Source organism: Lagopus leucura, unplaced genomic scaffold (assembly GCF_019238085.1).
Source record: "Lagopus leucura isolate 7727_CA_CO unplaced genomic scaffold, USGS_WTPT01 Super-Scaffold_100034, whole genome shotgun sequence".
NCBI lineage: Eukaryota > Metazoa > Chordata > Aves > Galliformes > Phasianidae > Lagopus > Lagopus leucura.
Genome location: NW_024962283.1, coordinates 201,859 through 220,220, shown reverse-complemented (window position 1 = coordinate 220,220; position 18,362 = coordinate 201,859). Strand labels below are relative to the sequence as shown.

The following is an 18,362-nucleotide window of genomic DNA, read 5'->3' as shown; positions in this document are numbered from 1 at the left end:
GGGATGGGGCGCAGGGAGCCGCGGCCGTGGGGATGCCGGCGCTCCTGGGCAGCTGTGAGCTGCGCCTCGATTTGTTCCTCTTTAGTTTCTCTTTGTCCTCTTGTTTTTGTTTGTTTTCTTTCCACTTTTTTTCCCTTCTAAATTTTTTCTGATTTCGTTATTTTGTCTTTTTTTTTCCATTTTTTCCCCTACTTCCTTATCTTTTGTGTTCTCATCTTTCTTTTTCGTCTTTTTGTTCCTCTATTTTTCTGGGTTTTTTTTTTCAATTTTTTCTTTTTTTTTCTCTGTTGTTTTATTTTCCACTTTTTTTCCTTTTCCTGTAATTCCCTTTTGCTCTTTTTCTTTACTTCATCATTTCCTCTTTTTTCATTATTTTTGTTTGTTTTCCCTTTATTTTGTTTTCTTTCCATTTTCCTTATTTACATTTGTGTGTGTGTACTTTTTTTTTTCTTTCCCCCCTTTTTCCCCGCGCTTCTGTTTTGTTTTTTCTTTTATTTTTTTTTCCCCACCTCCTTTCTTCTCTTCCCCCTTTTTCTTTTCCTTCTTTTTTTCGTTTCTCACTCCTTCCATCACCTGTTTAGGTTTTTTTTCTCCCCATCCCCCCCGCTGGGGCGGGCAGTGTGGGCTCGGGGCGGTCCCTGGGCGGTGCCGGGCGGGGAGCGGCGGCCCCGGGGCAGTAAAGGGCCGGGAGCGGGAGCGGGGCGCGGCCCGCCGCTCGCCATGAGGGCAGCGCTCGCTCCCGGTATCCGCCTGCTGCGTGCCGTGCCCCGGGACAGCCGGTGAGGGAGGACCCGGCGGGGACGCGGGATGGGCAGCGGGGGGACGTGGGGAGTGCTGCGCTCCGCTGCACGGGGATGCGGCACGTGGCAGGATGGAGCTGCCGCCCTCGCACCTCGCTCCTGCCGTGTTGTCCGTATGGGCTGCGTGCCTCCCCGGCCTCGGGCAGTGGTGGGCAGAGGGGCCGGTGCGGCTCTTGGGCGCTGGGAAAATGCTGCTGGGTGCCCCGAGGCTCAGCCTCGCAGGGCTGCTCCAGGCAGAGGATGCGTGGTGCTGGGGGAGCCCCTGAGCGCGCCCCTGGGAGCAGTTAGGGATACCGGGTTCCCCCTCGGGACACGCAGAGCCTGGGTTGGACGCTTCTGCAGGCATCCCGTCTGTCCTGTCCTGCGGGATGAGGTGCCGAGTCTGCGCCGGGTTAATGGAGCAGATCGCTCTGCAGCCGCGGCCGAACAGCCCGGTTGCCGCCTGCTTCCGCTCTGCTTGCCCTGCTCTGCTGCCGTCTTTTCCACCCCCCAGTTTGTCCCTTGGGCTCGGGACTCACACGGGACGTTTCTGTTCCTCTTTCTAACTCACAATGCCCTGCAGTGCTCAGCAGTGATTTCATTATAAAATTATTTATTCGGAGTGGGAAACAGTGATTTCTACACCACGTTAGGGCCCCAGCCACCCCCACCCCCAAAACAGAACTGTGCCTTGGCCGTGTGGGGCCCCTGGGTGTTCTGACACCATGCTGTGGGAAGAAGTGAAAATGTGCTGACTTAAGGTCTTATAAAATGGCTTTCCATTGTTTTTGTTGCGTTTGGTTTTGTTTTTTTTTTTATCAGGATGCAGAGTCCCACTCTTTGGGTTGGGATCTTCCAGGTGCTCTTCTTCAGCTCTGCTCAGAGCAGCATCCTCTGGAGACACCTCTCCCCATTTTTCCCAGTTTCCCACATTTAATTGGAGCAAACAGGAGGGAACAAAGCGTGCAGCCCCCCTCCCTTTCCATTTCCCAGCTCGGAAATGAGTGCTGAGTGCTGGCGGTGCTGTGACTCCACCACGCTTCCACCCGTGGCCCTGCGTGACGTGGGGCTGCAAGGCCAGAGAAGCCCCAGCCCAGCCAATCACTCCGTTAGCAATAATCCCACTCTTATCTTTTATCCCAATTACAACCCCAACCTCAGGGCACTGCACGGCCTGGGGAAATGCCTATCTGGAGCTGATCCACCTAGTAGAAAGTCCTCCACCATCCTCATAGGAACCAGGAGTATTCAGGGGGAGAACTGAGAGAAAATGGCCCCACTTTTCCCCTTTTCCATGCTTTTCAAAGGAAGGTGCTCAGCTCTCCATCACAGGCTAAGAGTAGTATGCCTACAAATATTGCAACCACTCCCTGCAAGGATCCATCCTATGTCCTGCTGACTCTCATCCTCCTGATCTCATACTGAAGAATGGAATTTTTTGAGGTGGTAACTGGGTTTTTTCCCCTATCCCTGACTCCCCTGTCCTGCAGCTACCGTGGACTGACGCTAGTGCTGACCTTCCTCTCCTACACCAGCTACCACCTCTCCCGAAAACCCATCAGCATCGTCAAGGTGAGCGACACAGCACCCCATACCCACATCCCATCTCCCGTATCCTGGGAGGATCCCTGAGGACCTCCCTGGACTGCACTCATCCCATTTGCTCTGTGCACCCTCCCAGAGCCAGCTGCACCTCAACTGTTCGGCACTGGGCACCAACCCCCACAACGACTCCAACAGCACCACATGGTGCAGCTGGGCGCCCTTCGGTAAGGCTGGTACCCAGCACCCCAAACGCACCCAAATCTCAGCTCTGTGCCTGAAGGCACTTTCAGTCATTAATGGGTTAAGCTGGGCAGGGAGGGGACCAGCACTCATTAGGCTGGAGGTGATTAAGTGGTGCAGGATTGTGCCCTGTGCCCCAGACCAAAGGACAGTGAATGCTGAAATCAGGACAGGGTGGTCTGGCTCCCAGCTCCCAGCCCTACAGCCTGACCTGGGAGGATCTGTGAGGTGGGGATGGGGATGAGGATGCAGCCGCAGCCCTAATGCTTTCTCTTCTCCAGATCAGGACAACTACAATGAGCTTTTTGGTGCTCTGGACAATGCCTTCCTTGTGGCGTATGCCATCGGGATGTTCATCAGGTACAGGGGCTGTGCTCATGTTCCCCACCTCAGCCCCTGCTCCCCGTTTGGCACCACTGCTCAGTTTCCCATGCTCTCTCCACAGTGGCATTTTTGGGGAGCGGCTGCCGCTGCGGTACTACCTGTCAGTGGGCATGGTGCTGAGTGGGATCTTCACAGCACTCTTTGGCTTTGGCTACTTCTGGAACATCCACGTCCTGTGGTACTTCATTGTTGTGCAGGTGTGGCCTGACCTCATCTCAGTTTTGGCGTTTCCTCCCCGCTCAGTGTGGGCGCCGATACCGCCCGCCCAGTTTGGCAGGTGCTCCCAGATCACGCTCTGGGATGTTGCTCTGCTTCCTCCTGCTGGGAAAAATACCCACGTTTGGGTGTTTGCTCTCTCCCTGCCAGGTGTGCAATGGGCTGGCACAGACGACCGGCTGGCCCGCAGTCGTGGCATGCGTCGGGAACTGGTTTGGGAAGGGGAAGTGAGTGCGCGTCCCTGTCCCCGTGCCTCCTGCTCACAGCCGATGCTCATCCCACTGTCTTGCCCAACAGGAGGGGTCTGATCATGGGCATCTGGAACTCACACACCTCCGTGGGCAATATCCTGGGCTCTCTCATCGCGGGCGTCTGGGTGTCCTCTGACTGGGGCTTGTCCTTCATCGTGCCCGGCATAATCATCGCTGTCATAGGCATTGTCTGCTTCTTCTTCCTTGTGGAGCGTGAGTGGTGATGCGAATACCCAGCATAGATTTTCTCTTTGCTCATTTCCAAGCGGTTTTGATGACCCCCAAAAGCAATTTCATTTTGGAGGCAAGCAGGGATGTGTCCTCAGTGCCGGGAGCAGACCGAGCACCACAGGAATGCTCAGCATCCTTTGGGATCACACCCTGGCCTCCCTGATGCATTGTCTTCTTGTAGTTAGCTTTGCTCAGAAACATTTTGGGAGGTCTTGTGGGTTTTTGTGGGGATGTTTCACTGCCAGGGACGTGGCCCCTGCAAGGCAGTGCTCTCAGGGGTGCCTTTTCCTCCCACAGGTCCTGAGGACGTTGGCTGCAGCCCCCCCCCAGCAACACGTGAGTTCCATCGCTGTGCCTGGGGTGGGTGGGTGGGGAGCCTGCAGCCACACAGTGCCAGGGATCAACTAGCTTGTAAATGCCTCGGTGCTGTCAGAAATCTGAATGATGCCTGGCTGTTGGGATGCTTACTGCATTGGTGCAGGCATCCTATGGGCCAGTTCTCAACACAAGTCCTCACATCCCAGCAGCAAACTTTATCATTTCAGCAAACCTTAAGGTTCAGCCCCACATCTACTTGCTTTTAGGATGCATCAGATGAGAAGGATCCCGAAGGGGTGACCTCTGAGGACTGCAGCAGCACTGACTCCAAAAAGCTGGCTGAGGAGCTTGAAGCCATCAGCTTCCTCGGGGCGCTCTGGATCCCCGTGAGTCCCTTCCTCCATACGGCCCTGGCAATAAAATTAGTGGAAAAATGTGCTCCTGATGCCGTCTTCTCTCCTCACAGGGTGTAGTGGAGTTCTCCCTTTGCCTACTCTTTGCCAAGCTGGTGAGCTACACCTTCCTCTACTGGCTGCCACTTTACATCGTGAATGTTGGTGAGCTTTTGGAGATGGCAGAGCAGAGCAGGGTAGATTCAGCCCCTCCTCACCTGGCTTCTCACCCCGCTCCTCTTCCTGCAGCTCATTTTGGTGCCAAGGAAGCTGGAGACCTGTCCACCCTCTTTGATGTTGGCGGTATTTTAGGTTTGTGGTGCGCCTGGGTGCAAGCTTGGATCAATCCTTGGGGACAATCCTGGGTCTCTCTCACCCAGGCTCACCTTTCCCTTAGAGAAAATATGTTTTGTAGTGGAGAGTTGTCCGTGGGTGCAGAGAAACCATGCGCAGGCAGCCAGCTCACGGATAAATGACAGCCCTTCTCTGATGCAAACATACTGAACTTGGATGTTCAGTCTTTAAGATATTTAACTTCGGGGGCATCTCGCTCAGAAGATGGGACAAAAGAGCATCCCAGTGCAGTGAACCACTTAATTTGGGGCTAACCCAGCGTGGCACTGCTTTGCCCTTGGGACTGATGTGTTTCCTTTATTGCAGGCGGGATCTTTGCTGGCCTCATTTCTGACTACACTGGTGGCCGGGCCACCACGTGCTGCGTGATGCTGGTGGTGGCTGCTCCCATGGTAAAAAAAAAAAAAAAGACACCAAAGGGATCTTTGTTCTCCATCCCACTCTGTTTTAAAGCCTGGGCAATACTGCGGTGAAACCTTGGGGTCTCACTGAGCCAGTCCAGCTTTCATCCCTTTGCTTTGCACCCTGAAAGCTGAGAGCCCAAGCACCTGCGTGTAGCTCACCTGGCTTTGCCACCATGAAACACAGCTCATTAGCTGTAACCCAATCCATGCTGACTTGCAGCTGTGAGCCTTCTTCCCACAGCCCTTCTGAAGCCCTTCTGGAACCACGTGCACCATGGCCACATCCAACAGCCACAATAGCACTGCTGGGGCAAATCGGTGCCTGGCGAGCAATGCTGTGCCATAAATTGCTACAACCTGTCTGTCTGGCATTCAGTCTGTTGGGACACAAGGCCAAGCCTGTGCTCACCACTTCCCAGCCCACTTGAAAGGGGCTTCAAGCTCAATGCAGTGATGATTTGGGTCCCCAAGGGGCTCCCATCCTGCACCTAGGGTAATGATGCTGTGAAATTTCCAAGGAAAGTGGGATACTGAGGATGGGTTTGTGCTTTGTCTGTCTTCCAGCTGTTCCTGTACAACTACATTGGACAGAATGGCATTGGCACGTCTATAGGTAGGGAGCAACTGGGTGCAGTGATTCCAACACTGGTGGGCAGTGCGAGAAGTTCCACTCACTCTCCTGACTGCATTTCTCCCCTCAAGCTGGGGCTTAGGGCACCCTCCTGGCTTTATTTTGGGAAGGAGACCCTGGATGTTTTTTTCATTACCAAACCAGTGGGCTTGGCTGGGGAAAACATGAGCTGTTGAATGCAATGCACACAGAGCAGGACTCACTGGGATGATGCTCCCACATCCCGCAGCTCCTGGGAGCATTCAGCTTCTGCCTCTCCACCACATCCTGGCTCTGGGCTGACCCCAGGCCGTCTTTTTCCTTGCAGCAATGCTGATCGTCTGCGGTGCGCTGGTGAACGGCCCCTATGCACTCATCACCACGGCAGTGTCAGCAGATTTGGTGAGAGTCACGGGGCTGTGTGCATTTTTAGCTGTGTTCCCACTCCTGTCCAGAAAAGCAGGATGGTCACACTGTGCTTTCTTCCTACTGCTTCCTCAGTTCCCAGCTGTGTGACTCCTCTTTCTGTTCCCTTGCATCTCCCCTAAGCCTGTACCTAGTGGGAGAATTTGCTCACGAGTCACAAGAATGCCACATCCCTGCATATGCTCAGTCTTCCCATCTGACACATGGAAATTGCCAGCATGTGTGGTGCTTAGGCTGTTCTTCCTCCTCTCTCCTCTCTTCCCACAGGGAACCCATGAGTCCCTCAAAGGAAACGCAAGAGCTCTCTCCACCGTCACAGCCATCATCGACGGCACGGGATCCATAGGTCTGTACGGCTGGGGCTGCTGGATGTTCTGGTGCTGTGGGGCTGGAATGCCTTGCTCCCCTATTCCCATATCCTAACACCTCTTGTGTTCCCTGCAGGTGCTGCTCTGGGGCCTCTCCTGGCAGGGCTTATCTCCCCCACCGGCTGGAATAATGTATTCTACATGCTGATAGCAGCTGATGTCTTGGCTTGCCTGGTAGGTCTCTCCATGGAGGTTCCACAGCCTGAAGGTTCAGCCCCACAAACACAGCATTCCCCAGGAAAACCCCCAAAACGCATCTCCTAGCAATGACAAAGCTCCCACCTTTCCTCTTGCAGCTCCTTGCTCGTGTGGTGGTCAAAGAGGTGCGCGCATGCTATGGCTGCATGGCGAGGACGAGAGGGTATGTCCAGTGTGGCATGGGGATGTTTGTGGGACATGGCCGAGGGATCGCAGTGCTGAGCACCATCGTTGTGTCTTGTAGCTCTAGTGTGCAGCTCACAGAGTCAGTGCTGGATGGGAAGTAGCTCGGTGTGAGTACCTCCGGCTGCACCCGCTTCAGCACCAGCACTGAATGCAAACACTGATCAGCCCCAGTGCTTGGCGTGTCACTGGCAGCCACACTCCAGCTGGAGGTGTCCCTGCTCGCTGGGGAGTTGGACCAGACGGCCTTTAAAGGTCCCTTCCAACGCAAACCATTCTGTGATTCTATGATTGCAAATAATTCCATGGCCAAGCCAAAGGACCCAACCCCAGCGAGAGGGCGTGCTGCAGGCAGGCACTCAGCACATCCCCATCTCCAATGCCTTGGGACGCACAGTACTGATTAACTCCACACAGCCAAATTTAGAGGCTGCCCACCTGTGCTAATGAGTAGATGATGCTGCTAATCAGCTCACGGCCAGATTGCTGTGGGGAGGGTGCACCTAAATCATTTCCAAATCAGCACCGGCCAAACGCCACGGTGAGCCGTGCTGTGCAGCCCAACACGAGCTCCTCCATCTTGTGCCCGCAGGTGAGGAGCAGCGTCGGTCCTCCTGGCGGTAAGTGCGGCCGGAGCTGCGGCCCCACTGCCGCTTCTGTGCTGTCTGCACTGCGCTGCGGGCGGCGCCTCTGGGGAACGCTGCGGGGCTTCGGGCCGCTCCCGCTCTGCCTGGAGGTGCGGCGGTGGCGGATCTTCCCCTCGCACTTTCCTCTCCCCGCGGCCGGAGCCCGGGAGCTGCTTTTCCCTCCCTCCGTTCCCGCGGCTCAGCCCTCGCTCTGTCCCCGCAGGTTCAAGCGGTTCTGACGCGCCCTCGCCAGCCGTCCCGCGCTGCCGAAGGGTGAAGGCACGCGGCCACCGCGCCGCCATGTCACCGTGCCACCGCGCCAGCCCCGGGCCTGTCCCGCCACCATTTTGTCTCGGTGGGAGGAGGAGGCGGCCAGCAGCAGCGGACAGTGTTGGGGCCAGTTCTGCGCCATCGGCTGTTTTATTAATAAAAAGGTGCAAAGCCTGCGCTGCCCACGTCTGTCCGGGTGCTGCGAGCTCCCCTGCTGCGGGCTCACCCTGCCCTGCACGCAGTGCTGTGGGACGTCAGACCATCACTGCAGCGGCAGCAGCGCCATCCCTTCCCCGTGAGCTGCAGTGCAGACGCTGCTGCTCCTCGTGGCTCCGTTCACCCCGCTCTGCCCCGCTGTACCGCTCAGCATCAGGACAGGAGACAGGTCCCGATGGGCGCATCAGCATGCGTGCTCTAGTTTCAGTGCAGGAGGCTGCCTGCCTTCGTTAGCCATCTCCTAATTAGAGAAGTGGAACAGGAGGGCCACCTAATTAGTGTGATGCCAGCTGTGCAGCCAGCTGTGTGTTTGGGGGGGCTCAGTATGAGGGGTGGCGTGGATTGGGGCGCGTGGATCCTGGCCCAAAGAGAACACATCTGGGCCCCGTGTTTTATTATGCGCTGATTTCATCGCTGGAGAGGAAAAGAGGGGAGAAAAGAAGAAAAACAAGGCCCTGTGGGGCAGTGGAGCAACATGCAGCGTGTCCCTGCGCAGTGATGGATGGATTTGGAAAGCAATGGCCTCTGCTGTGCACCCAGCAAACCAGGGAGGAAAGAGAGAGAAGCAAATTCCCAGTTTGCCAGCACAATATCACCAAGATGGGCTGAGAACAGTCAGAATCACAGAATATCCTGAGTTGAAGGATCACTGAGTCCAACTCTGGGTACATGTGAAACTGAGCTTAGCCTTAATCGCAATGGGAGGATGGGGAAGGCTGAAATACACACCTAAAGCAAAAATCCCACAGATGTGACACACACACACAGGGGCTTGTTGCAAAACCACAGGCTTTTTTCATTTCTTCCTTTTTTTTTTTTTTTCCACCTTCTGCCCTTTGTTGCCTCAGCTCACAGTTTTTCCAGGATGAACTGAAGCTGCGTTCTGCTGCAGCTGGGCTTGGAAAATGTGAGCAGCCCTGGCTGCAGTGCTGGGAGCACTGGAGCCCAGTGCCAGGAATCAGACATCACGCTGGGACTTCAGAGACCAACGGGAGGGCTGCATCCCTGGGTCGATCACAGCACCCGGGCACTAAAAAGCTCATGCTCCTCTGCTTGGGAAAACTGGGATTTTAGGGCACACAAAGCTGTGAGGGGCAGCACCGCATTCCCCTCTAGCAGCCGCCCCTGTGCGCTCATCCATCCGCGACCTGCAGTGCTGCTCTCTGAGCCGTGCCAGGAAGGGCCGAGCTGCCTTTGGAGCAGTGCTGGCTCTGCAGGGGTGAGGAGGTGGTTCGGGCACGGGCCGTAATTACCCGCGCAAGGAGCAGCTGGCGGGCGCTGAAGGGCTTTTTAATTAGCAGCCAAAGGCAAAGCGGGCCTCAACAGCGGGAAGCTGAAGTCAGCAAAGTCAAGGTGGAAATCAGAGGCCAGTTCTGTGCCAGAGAGAGTAATTAAACGCCAGCAGAGCGCGGCACGCGGCGTGAGGAATTGCCGTCACTCATAGACCTTAAATCAGGAGCAGGAGATTCTCCTGCGCTGGGCACCAGAATCCCAGCAGCTGAGCAGCCCCGCTCCTTCCTAATGAGCAGGCAGAGCTTGGTGCAAGGAAGGCTGTCGTCCCAGCAGCCCATGAGCAGCTTTCAGCCCGCTGCTGCCGCTCACAGCACTCCTGATGTGGGGGTTCTCTTGCTGGGATTTAGCACGATCCTCCCGGATGGGATGTGGATCACCTGCAGGAGGAGAGCAGGCAGCAGGAAAATAGTGGGTGATGACATCTCCCTGAATCCCAGCATCTGACCAGCAACGGAGGATCATAGAATTGTAAGGGATGGAAAAGACCACTACAACGATCATTTTTGGTTTGGGGGGGAGACAGCAGCAAAAGCCTGGAAAGCAGCTCTGGCTCACAGTGATTCCTTCCTTCCTTCCCCAAAAATAAACAGGAACTGTCTGGAAAGGCCCTGTGTGGAGGGAGCAGAGCTGCAGTGCTACACCCAGCATGAATGGCACTGCAGAGCACCCACGGCCATCGGAGCACCCCCCAGAGGGGCACAGGGCAAGGATGGGGTCTGTCTTAATGGTCCCCCCGAGTGCCCTCCAGGGGCACTAAGGGGAGCACAAAGCAAACATTCTGGGTGTATTTCCAGGGAGAAGCCTCACACTTCTGCTTTTAGGGCTTTTTTTTAGCACTTCAGCTGCATTGCCACAGCTTCCCTATTTGTGAGACGCGGCACCAGCAGTGAGGCTTTGGGAACTGCTCACTGCTGTCACTGCTATTAAGATGAAGAATCAAATACAAATTCTGTTTCAGGCTCAACTTCAGAATCTCCCAGAGAGCAAATGCTGGTGTTGCATAACTGGGAGCAGAGCACAGGGAGCGTCCCAACCCCCCACACCTGGAAAGGAGGAGCCTCACAAGAAGCACAGAAAGGCCAGCTTTCAGTACCACCAAAGTGCTGCAGAACTCCTATTCCTAGAAAATAGATAAAGACTGGGCCAGGACTTCCTCCAAAAGTTTTATTAATGTTAAAAAAGAATTTAAAAAACCCAACAATTTGTGAATATTGATTCAGTAAAAAAATCAACGCCCCAACTCGGTCACCCGGTTTACTGCCACGAAAATGGGATCCACTTCTCGGGGACCTTCCCTCCGTGCTGCTGAAATAAAACAAAGTGAAGAAACCACCCTCCCTCCGTTCCCTTGAACAATAAAAAAATGACAGAAAAAGGAGATAAAGTATTAACTCAAACCAACCGAGGCCTCAGGCTCAGCCTGAGACAGGTGGGCTCAGAGGGATAACAGAATCGGCTGGAAGAGGCCCCCCGGTTCACTGAGCCACCAACCAGTCAGTGCTCCATCTCCGCTCGTCCCATTTCTGCTGATGGGCAGAAGGGGATCCACCGGAATCCCTGCAGAACGGCTCCGTGGCACAGCCTCACCTCCAGCAGCGCAGCGCCTTGGCGTGGATCGGCTCCAGGAGGTGCATCCCCAGCAGCAGCACGCAGCCCAGCAGCAGCAGGGCCATGAAGGCCAGCAGCACCAGGCGGCCCACCAGGAAGGTGTCCACGATCTGCGGGCAGAGCACACCATTACAGCCTGCACCCTTTGTGGCTGGGAGAGAAAAGGGAGAACCAGGAAGCTTCTGGGGCTCCACTACATCATCCTGGGTCACAAAATCTTCACGTGCAAAAAAACAGATTCAAAAGAAGGCAAGAAGGCAAGAAGGCTGCTTCCAGCATCAGCCCCTCGGTTTTGGGGCTGCCCCAAGGCTGCGTGTCCCCGACTCCATTGAGCTGAAGGCACTGGCACACACAGCCCCAGGATGCTGCAGTGAGGGTCTCCTGTGGCTGCCGCGGTGGCTCTTTCTGCGCGTTTCACTTTTTAATTAGCCAATTAGCAGGGCTTCATGCAAAGAGCCCAGGTCATGCATTATGTATGGACGGGGGAAGTCCTGCCCGACCGGGGGACCAAGAATACAAGCCGGCCATCGGGGCCGGCCGACGGGAACAGCGGTGCCCTGCCTTTATGTGCGCTGGTTTCACCCGTGGCAGAAAGAAGAAGAAACCATAAGGATCTGTGGCACTGATCGGCACCACGAGCAACAACTGATTTACATCAGTCCGGAACGAAACGCACCTTGAAGCAGAGCGCGGGGGAGCCTGGAGAGCGAAGGGCGGAGGAACGGGAGGGGAAAATCGCTAAGAACCGCCCGAGGGCGGAGGGGGGGGAGCTCACCTGGGGGCCCGCGGGCGGCCCCGCACCGCCGTCCTCCCGCGGGTACAGCAGCAGCGCGGCGCTCAGCAGCGCGGCGCACAGCGGCACGAGCAGCGCGGCCAGCCTGCGAGCGGAGCGGCGCGAGGCCTCAGCGGCACCGCGCCACCACCGCGCGACCGCCCGCAGCCCCGCCGCGCGCCGCCCCCCTTACCGCGCGGCCCCCGAGGCGCGAGCGAGCAGCAGGCAGAGCAGCAGCGCCAGCGCCCACAGCCCCGCCAGCAGCAGCACGCCCGGCCCGGCGCCCAGCGCCGTTCCCGCCATGCCTCCGCGCCTTCTGCCTGGCAACCGCGCCGCTTCCGCCCGATCGGCACCGCCCGCCGCGCACTCCGCGCTTCCCATTGGCTGAAGGAAGGGGCGGCTCGAGGCCTTCCAGCGCCGTCAGGCTGCCGCGAGCCGTGCGGGTGCGGGCGGTGCCGAGTCCGGGTTCGGTGCCGGTGGAGCAGCGCTCGCGGCGCCCCGTGACGCTCACCGGCCCACCGCAGTGCGCGCCCGCGGGTGGCTTCGTGTCAGCGCCCGAGAGTTCCTCGGGAGGAGCCCCGTGCTCGGCTGGGTGGAAGCCCGTATGCGGTGCTATAGGCGGTGCTTCACCGAGCGCTGCTTGACCCGCGGTTTATTTCTGCTGCTCCTTCCGTGAGCCCCCGCAACCAAATAAAATAAAAGGCAAAACGGAAAAAGAATCGAAGAGGAGAAAAAGCAAATTGTGAATTGGAAAAGATGGGGAAGCAGCGAAAATGGAGGATCTCCACGAGTGCAACTTCGTGGGCGTTCTGCACGGGGACGGGTTGGGGCGGCACGCGCGGGCTGCACGAGCGGCGGTGCTGGCAGGGAGCACAGCTGGTGGCTGCAGCGCTCAGTGCGGGCTGTGCTGCAGGGCTGTGAGGGGCCCAGGCGGGCGCTGCTGGTCCGACAAAGCCTGGAGACAAAGGCAACGAAACGTCCTCACTGTGATTACTGTCATCGGTAACGAATTGTTAATAATGACTGTTGAGTTGTTATATGAATGCTCTTATTACTATGAATTTATGACCAAATCGCCCACCTGCAGACTGGGGGAGGTGGTTTTGGTGGGTTTTTGGGGATGGAGAGGTGATCCGCTGGGCAGCTGGGGCTGGAGACAAACGGAGCCTTGCAGAGGCGCGATTTCCCAGCACTGAGGCTGATGAAGCGCCGGCCCAGCAGGACACGGAGTCACCTTTCTCCAGAGGCCGCAGGGCAGGGCGGGTTGGATCAGAGCTCGCTTGGAAATTAATTGTGTGAGGTACAGGGCAGGGTTGGGATGAGGGGTCTCTCTTGGGGCGATAGTGCACAGCTGTGATGGGCAGCACCGTGCTGTGTCCTGCACTGCACCAGAGGTGCCAACCCGAGGCAAAACGGAATAGCTATGAAACAAGGAAAACAAGAAGGCCTCCCCCGGCTGGACCAGCATGGTTTGGAGCTACTTTCTGCCCCAGAACACGGATTTCATGGCGGTGCCTGCTGGAAATCCCCATCCCGCTCCATCCCCAGTGCAGTGGACTCTCTGACTTCAAGGATGAAAATGGGGTGAGGCCCAGCAGCAGGGAGCTGCGAGAGGTCGGACAAAGCAGTCGAATGTTTCCCTCAGCACAGCAGAGCAGGCAGAGCAGAGGAGCTGATCCAGAGCCCCTTGCACCACTGTAAAGCCTGCAGTGTGACACTGACTGTGGGCTGGCTTATCAAATATTAGGAGCAGGCGCTGATGCAGGTCTATCCTACTCCTGATTTAAAGACGGCTGAATTGCTAAATATTTTTATTAGCAGCAAATTTGCGGCTTGCTGGAACTAATTTCACGCCCAGTAGATATGGAGCTTAAGCTGGGGATGGCGTTAAATTGCTCTCTGGTACGGGTGCATAAGTCCTTTGGGGATGATGTTGGATGGGAGCGGGTGCCAGGGTCCTTTTGGGGCATCATTTTGGGGCGACATCTCTGGGGTGTGGCTTTGCTTTTGGAGGGGCTAAGCTTGCTGCAAGCACAGAGGGAGCAGGGAGCAAGGTTGGGAAGATGCTCTTTGTGTTTTAGGGATGCATTTGTCATATCTGTGATATTTGGGGCATTGTGAGCGACAGCATCCTGTGGTTCTTCACCACGTCTGGAAAAGGCTTTTCCATCGCACTGCTGCTGTGGGTTGGACGTGGCACAGATGGGGAAGGTGGGCTGTGGGCGGCACTGGGCGCAGCTGGGACGGTGCAGGGCGACGGGCACACGGCGCTGTGGGCTCTGCTGACAGCCACAAATGCCCGTGCTGTGATGAGGGCTGTTCGATCCCTGCCCGGCATCTCCCCAGCGTCACGCACAGACCGGCCGGGGGATGAGTTGCCCTTTTCCAAAGAGAATCACTAATGAAAGAAAGTTAAAATAATATAGGAGAGTTCATAATGGCTCCGGTGGGGATACGGCTCTCTCACAGGAACCCATTTCGTATTATCTTTCTCCTGCTCATGGCGGAAATCAATTTTAATAGCGGTGACAGGAAATGAGGATGTAAGACTTCAAATAGAACAAATCCTGCAACGCTCAGAAATAATAAAATGGGATATGAAGTCACTTTTTAAATAAAAAACTTGATCTTGTCAAGAGAAAATGCGTCTAAAAGCACCCAAACGTGCTGGGCTTGGGGGACAGAAGTGGTTCTCACTGTTGGGTGAAATTTCCCCCACGATCAGCACACAGTCTGAAGCTGAACTCGTACTGCTTTCTGGGATCTTTTTTCCAGTTAGATCTCATCCAAAGGTGAAGGGGGGAAAAGAAAGCCTGGAGTGGGGCAGCGCTTCACTACTGGGCAGTGGCTGTGCAAAGCCCGGCCTCCATCTGCAGGACACCATGTGATTGTAACTGAGCTTTTTGCTAGCTGTTATTGTTTTGTTTATTCATTGTTCTTTTATCAGTTATCATTGATTTGATTATCAGTCCCTGGTGCTCTGTTTCTATAGTAGCCCACTGACATTTTTTAACCCAGGGACATTGAGGGTTTGGGGAGCCTCCCAGACCAGGACGGGCTTCTGCAGACACGACATTCCCTAAAGCACATTGCGAGGTGTCCGTGTTGCCTTTTCCCATTGAATAAGAATAGGAATGCGGTCACTGCTTCCATCCTTGCTCCAGAACCTTTTCCAGACACGTGCGATACCGCAGAGCCATTCGATGGAACTCCCAACACTTAACTTTAAGTGGCTCATCATCATTAGATCTTTTGGTATTCCTCGTAATGGCGTTAATCACGGGCCACTCATTAGATTTTAATGTGGCTGTAATATGTTCATCCATTGTCATTCAAGTGCAATTTGGCTCACTGGAAGGGCTGAGCGGTGTCACTGGGTTTGATGGCAACGCCCTGCGTTCCTCTGCCTTGTCAGCCAACAGCCAGGCACTCTGTGGTCTTCAGAAATTGAACGGTGGGGTTTTCAGAGCCTTTGGGTTTGTATCAGCACACTGGGGACGTCTGAGCTGACGGCTCACAGCTTTGTCCCATCACGCATGGGCAGCCCCGGGTTGGGGTCACACCTCTTGGGGACATCCCTGGGCATCCCTGCTCCTCTCCAACCTGATTTTTATTACTGATTGATGGGGGAAAAAAAAAAAAAAAAGGAAAGAAAAACAGTTAGAAAGAGAAAGGAAGCAAGTCCTTTCTGCCCTTCCAAAACCCCATGATGGCATCCCCATGTTCTCATGTTCTCCAAGCACATCCTTTTATGTCAGCCCTGTGGTTTGGGCTGGGATCTGGAGGAAACACTTCAGTTTTCCCAGGTCCATCTGTGAGTCTCTGGCTGACTCTAGCAGACGCATTATGAGGCGTTTGGGTGGTACATGGGATGCTTTTGGGGAACTTAGGCAGAAAATCAGAAGTTGGCTCATCAGATGGCCTCCTGTAATTGCAGTGCAAAGCCCCAGTCACAGCGGGGGCTGTTAAAAGCAGAACTGAATCTTTGCAAACTTTCATGGGTATAATTTCAGGAGAGATCAAAAAAATGACACTAGCATCGGGATGTAAAGCTACTCAAAATTCAAAGTTTATAGTCCATCTGTCTCTTTGCTTCAGGGAGCCTGTATTAAATTTATTGCTAAATAAAACAAATAAGCCTAGCAAAAATCGGCACCGAAATCTGCATACCCAGATGAGAATTAGCACACGTCTCTTGCTATGATGGCTGATTCTCAATTTGCATCCTTAAGGAGTTGTGACCAGAGCTGCACCTCCTGTGTCCCCGTGGGCTGGGTGAGCCCCCAGCATGGACCGAGCCCAAAACACTGCAGGTTGAGCCCAAATCCACCGGGCTGCAGCAGCACAGAGCGTGGATGGGAACTGCGGCTGGGAGACCCCGAAGGAGCAGCAAGACTTTATTACGGCTGGAAATTAAACATTTAAAAGCAGCGAGTTGGCAGTGGGGATTTTCTAATAAAAGCCATCTCGCCTGCCATTTACCCAGCACTTCCATCCAAGAGGACCCCAGCGCGCTTTCCCAGCTCAGCAAGGTGTCATTAACCCCTGGCCGGCTGATGGATGCCATCCCTCCTCCTGGTGCCTACGGGTTATTGATAAAGCCTTCGCTATACCCCCCTGCACTTACCTGGTGGGGGCTGTTATGTGCGGAATGCGCCGTGCCTTGTTTGTTTTCCAGCAGCAAACAGCACTGCTGCGCTGCTGCCACGAACGTTTTGGGTTTGCTCTCCTCTCGTTCCCAGGAAAGTCGTGTGCTGGGATAAAGATAACATCATTGAGCAGTGGTTCTCTGAGCAGTGTTTGTCTGCTGGTGTACCGCAAATGGAGGGAAATCAGAATAGCAGAATGAAGCACAGTTGAAAAAGAGGTAAAAGCTGGAGGGTCCCTTCGTTTCAGCTTCATGCCTTAATCAGTTCTGCCCGTGTTCCTGTGATGCTGAGGTTGCGTTGGATGACAGTGATGGATGACTCTCAAAACTCAGTGGGATTTGGGCAAGGCGTGGGAAAGCATGCGAGCCCTAACTGACATCCCAAATATCCGGCACCAACGCAGCACCCAGAGCTGCAGGGCCTGCAGGGGGCCGGGAGCAGCCAGCAGTCAGCGTGGTGCGTCGGGCTCCTTGGAGCCTCCTGGGTGGGTTTTGGGTCGGCCATTTGGGGCTGAGCCGTGGCCTCTGCCCAACACCGCACCTCACCTGGGCTCATCATCCACCTCTCACTGTTTTAACTTCTATTGCTTAATAATTTACCCTCTCCTCCCTTATACATATTTCAGGGGATTTCAGCATCTCCCATCATGGCGTGCATCAGGAAATCCAACACCAGCTCCAGTGCAATCTTGGAAGGAGAACTGAATTATTTATGGTAGAGTGGTCAAACGACAGAGAGCGAAGCACCAGGCCTGGTGTAATTTCGTGTCTCCTGCAGCCAGTTATGTAAAAATGTAAATATTACAAGTTATCTGTGTCACTGCTCTTGCCAAATGTTTAATATTTTAGTAAAGTTGCACTGAGTACTCTTGCCACTTCACAGAAGGAACTCGGTGTGCTCTTGAATAAGTGCTAATTAGTTTGCTCTAATTTACAACTTCAAGTGCACAAAACACAGCCTTGGTGTGGGTGCGTGGTGCAAAGTCCCTATTTTTGCCAAAAGGGTTTAATTTTAGGGAGGTTTCCATTTCCTGATGTGGGACGGGGAGTTTTGAGCAAGGGTTGGGGGGTTGGATTCCCTTTGCAGCATCCCCTATGGAGGTGTATTTGTTATCAAAGTGGCTGTACTTGATATCAAATCTGGATGCGTTTCGTACCAAGCTGATGGAAATTCATGAGGGGGAGAAAAGAATGCAGTGAGAGCCAATGCTGCCCTCAGATGTGGGATGGGTGCTTTACGTATGCATCCAGCCCATCCCGTCCAGCCCCACACCCCAGCATTTCCCCCAGCCCTGCGTGGAGCTGAGCACAGCTTTATGGCTGCTCTGCTGGGTGCTGCCCATGCAATAGCAGAGATGCGGGATGAGCGTCCAGCCCCAATTTGTGCTCCAAATCCAAACCAACACGAAATCCCCAAAAGTCACTGCCCCAAGTCAAAATATAAGGAAATATATGGAGAAAAACAGAAATTTCAGTGCATTTCTCCCCTTTCGTTTTTTTGTGAAGAAGGAAAGCCGGGCGGATAGCCCGCACTTCTGATCTTTTTGTGCTATTTAGCAAAGGGAACAGGCAACACCTCGCCCACGTGCCTCAGCCAAGAGGTGCTGGGGGCGCCGGCTGCATTTTTTTTAGCGAGAAGCCAAATTTCAGAAGTTTATTTCCAGGAGCGCGGAAACAAAAAGGGAGCGGCTGGAAGGCGGCCGTCCAACCAGCGCCCATCGCCGCCAACGTCCGCGCTCGATCCCATCGCTCCCACTGCCCCCAGCGCCCATTGTTCCAGGTTTCCGCACTGCTTCCAGCGACTCCCGCCGTCCTCAGCACGCCCAGTGCAGCCACGACTGCGATCCGCACCGAGCACCGCCCCGCACCGCCCAGCACCAGCGGCCCGACGCGACCCGGCCGGCGATGCAGCGCGGTGAGCGCGGCACCAAGGGCGCGTGGCGCAGCGCGAGCCGCTCCGGGACCGTGGGCGGAGCTGCGCGCGGCGGTGGGCGGGGCTGCGCGCGGCGGTGGGCGGGGCTGCGCGCGGC

General features: G+C 55.2%; 2 protein-coding genes across 2 annotated transcripts; one reads left to right on the top strand and one right to left on the bottom strand.

Moving 5' to 3' along the window:
• The first annotated feature begins 701 nt into the window (after nt 1-701).
• Nucleotides 702-7,963, top strand: SLC37A2 (solute carrier family 37 member 2). The gene is made up of 20 exons (XM_042882490.1): nt 702-779; nt 2,270-2,351; nt 2,461-2,548; nt 2,846-2,924; nt 3,010-3,145; nt 3,315-3,391; nt 3,462-3,628; nt 3,944-3,975; nt 4,231-4,350; nt 4,431-4,521; nt 4,606-4,668; nt 5,017-5,102; nt 5,679-5,727; nt 6,053-6,126; nt 6,418-6,496; nt 6,595-6,692; nt 6,815-6,879; nt 6,961-7,009; nt 7,492-7,519; nt 7,749-7,963. The coding sequence occupies exons 1-18, from the start codon at nt 721-723 to the stop codon at nt 7,001-7,003; spliced, it is 1,488 nt and encodes a 495-aa protein (XP_042738424.1). The 5' UTR covers nt 702-720; the 3' UTR covers nt 7,004-7,009; nt 7,492-7,519; nt 7,749-7,963.
• Nucleotides 7,964-10,454: 2,491 nt separating this feature from the next.
• TMEM218 (transmembrane protein 218) lies at nt 10,455-12,065 on the bottom strand. Its single transcript, XM_042882532.1, has 3 exons — nt 11,878-12,065; nt 11,688-11,790; nt 10,455-11,022 (listed from the first exon to the last, which is right to left on the bottom strand). Exons 1-3 carry the CDS (start codon nt 12,063-12,065, stop codon nt 10,888-10,890), a joined length of 426 nt encoding a protein of 141 aa, XP_042738466.1. The 3' UTR covers nt 10,455-10,887.
• Between the last annotated feature and the right edge of the window lie 6,297 nt (nt 12,066-18,362).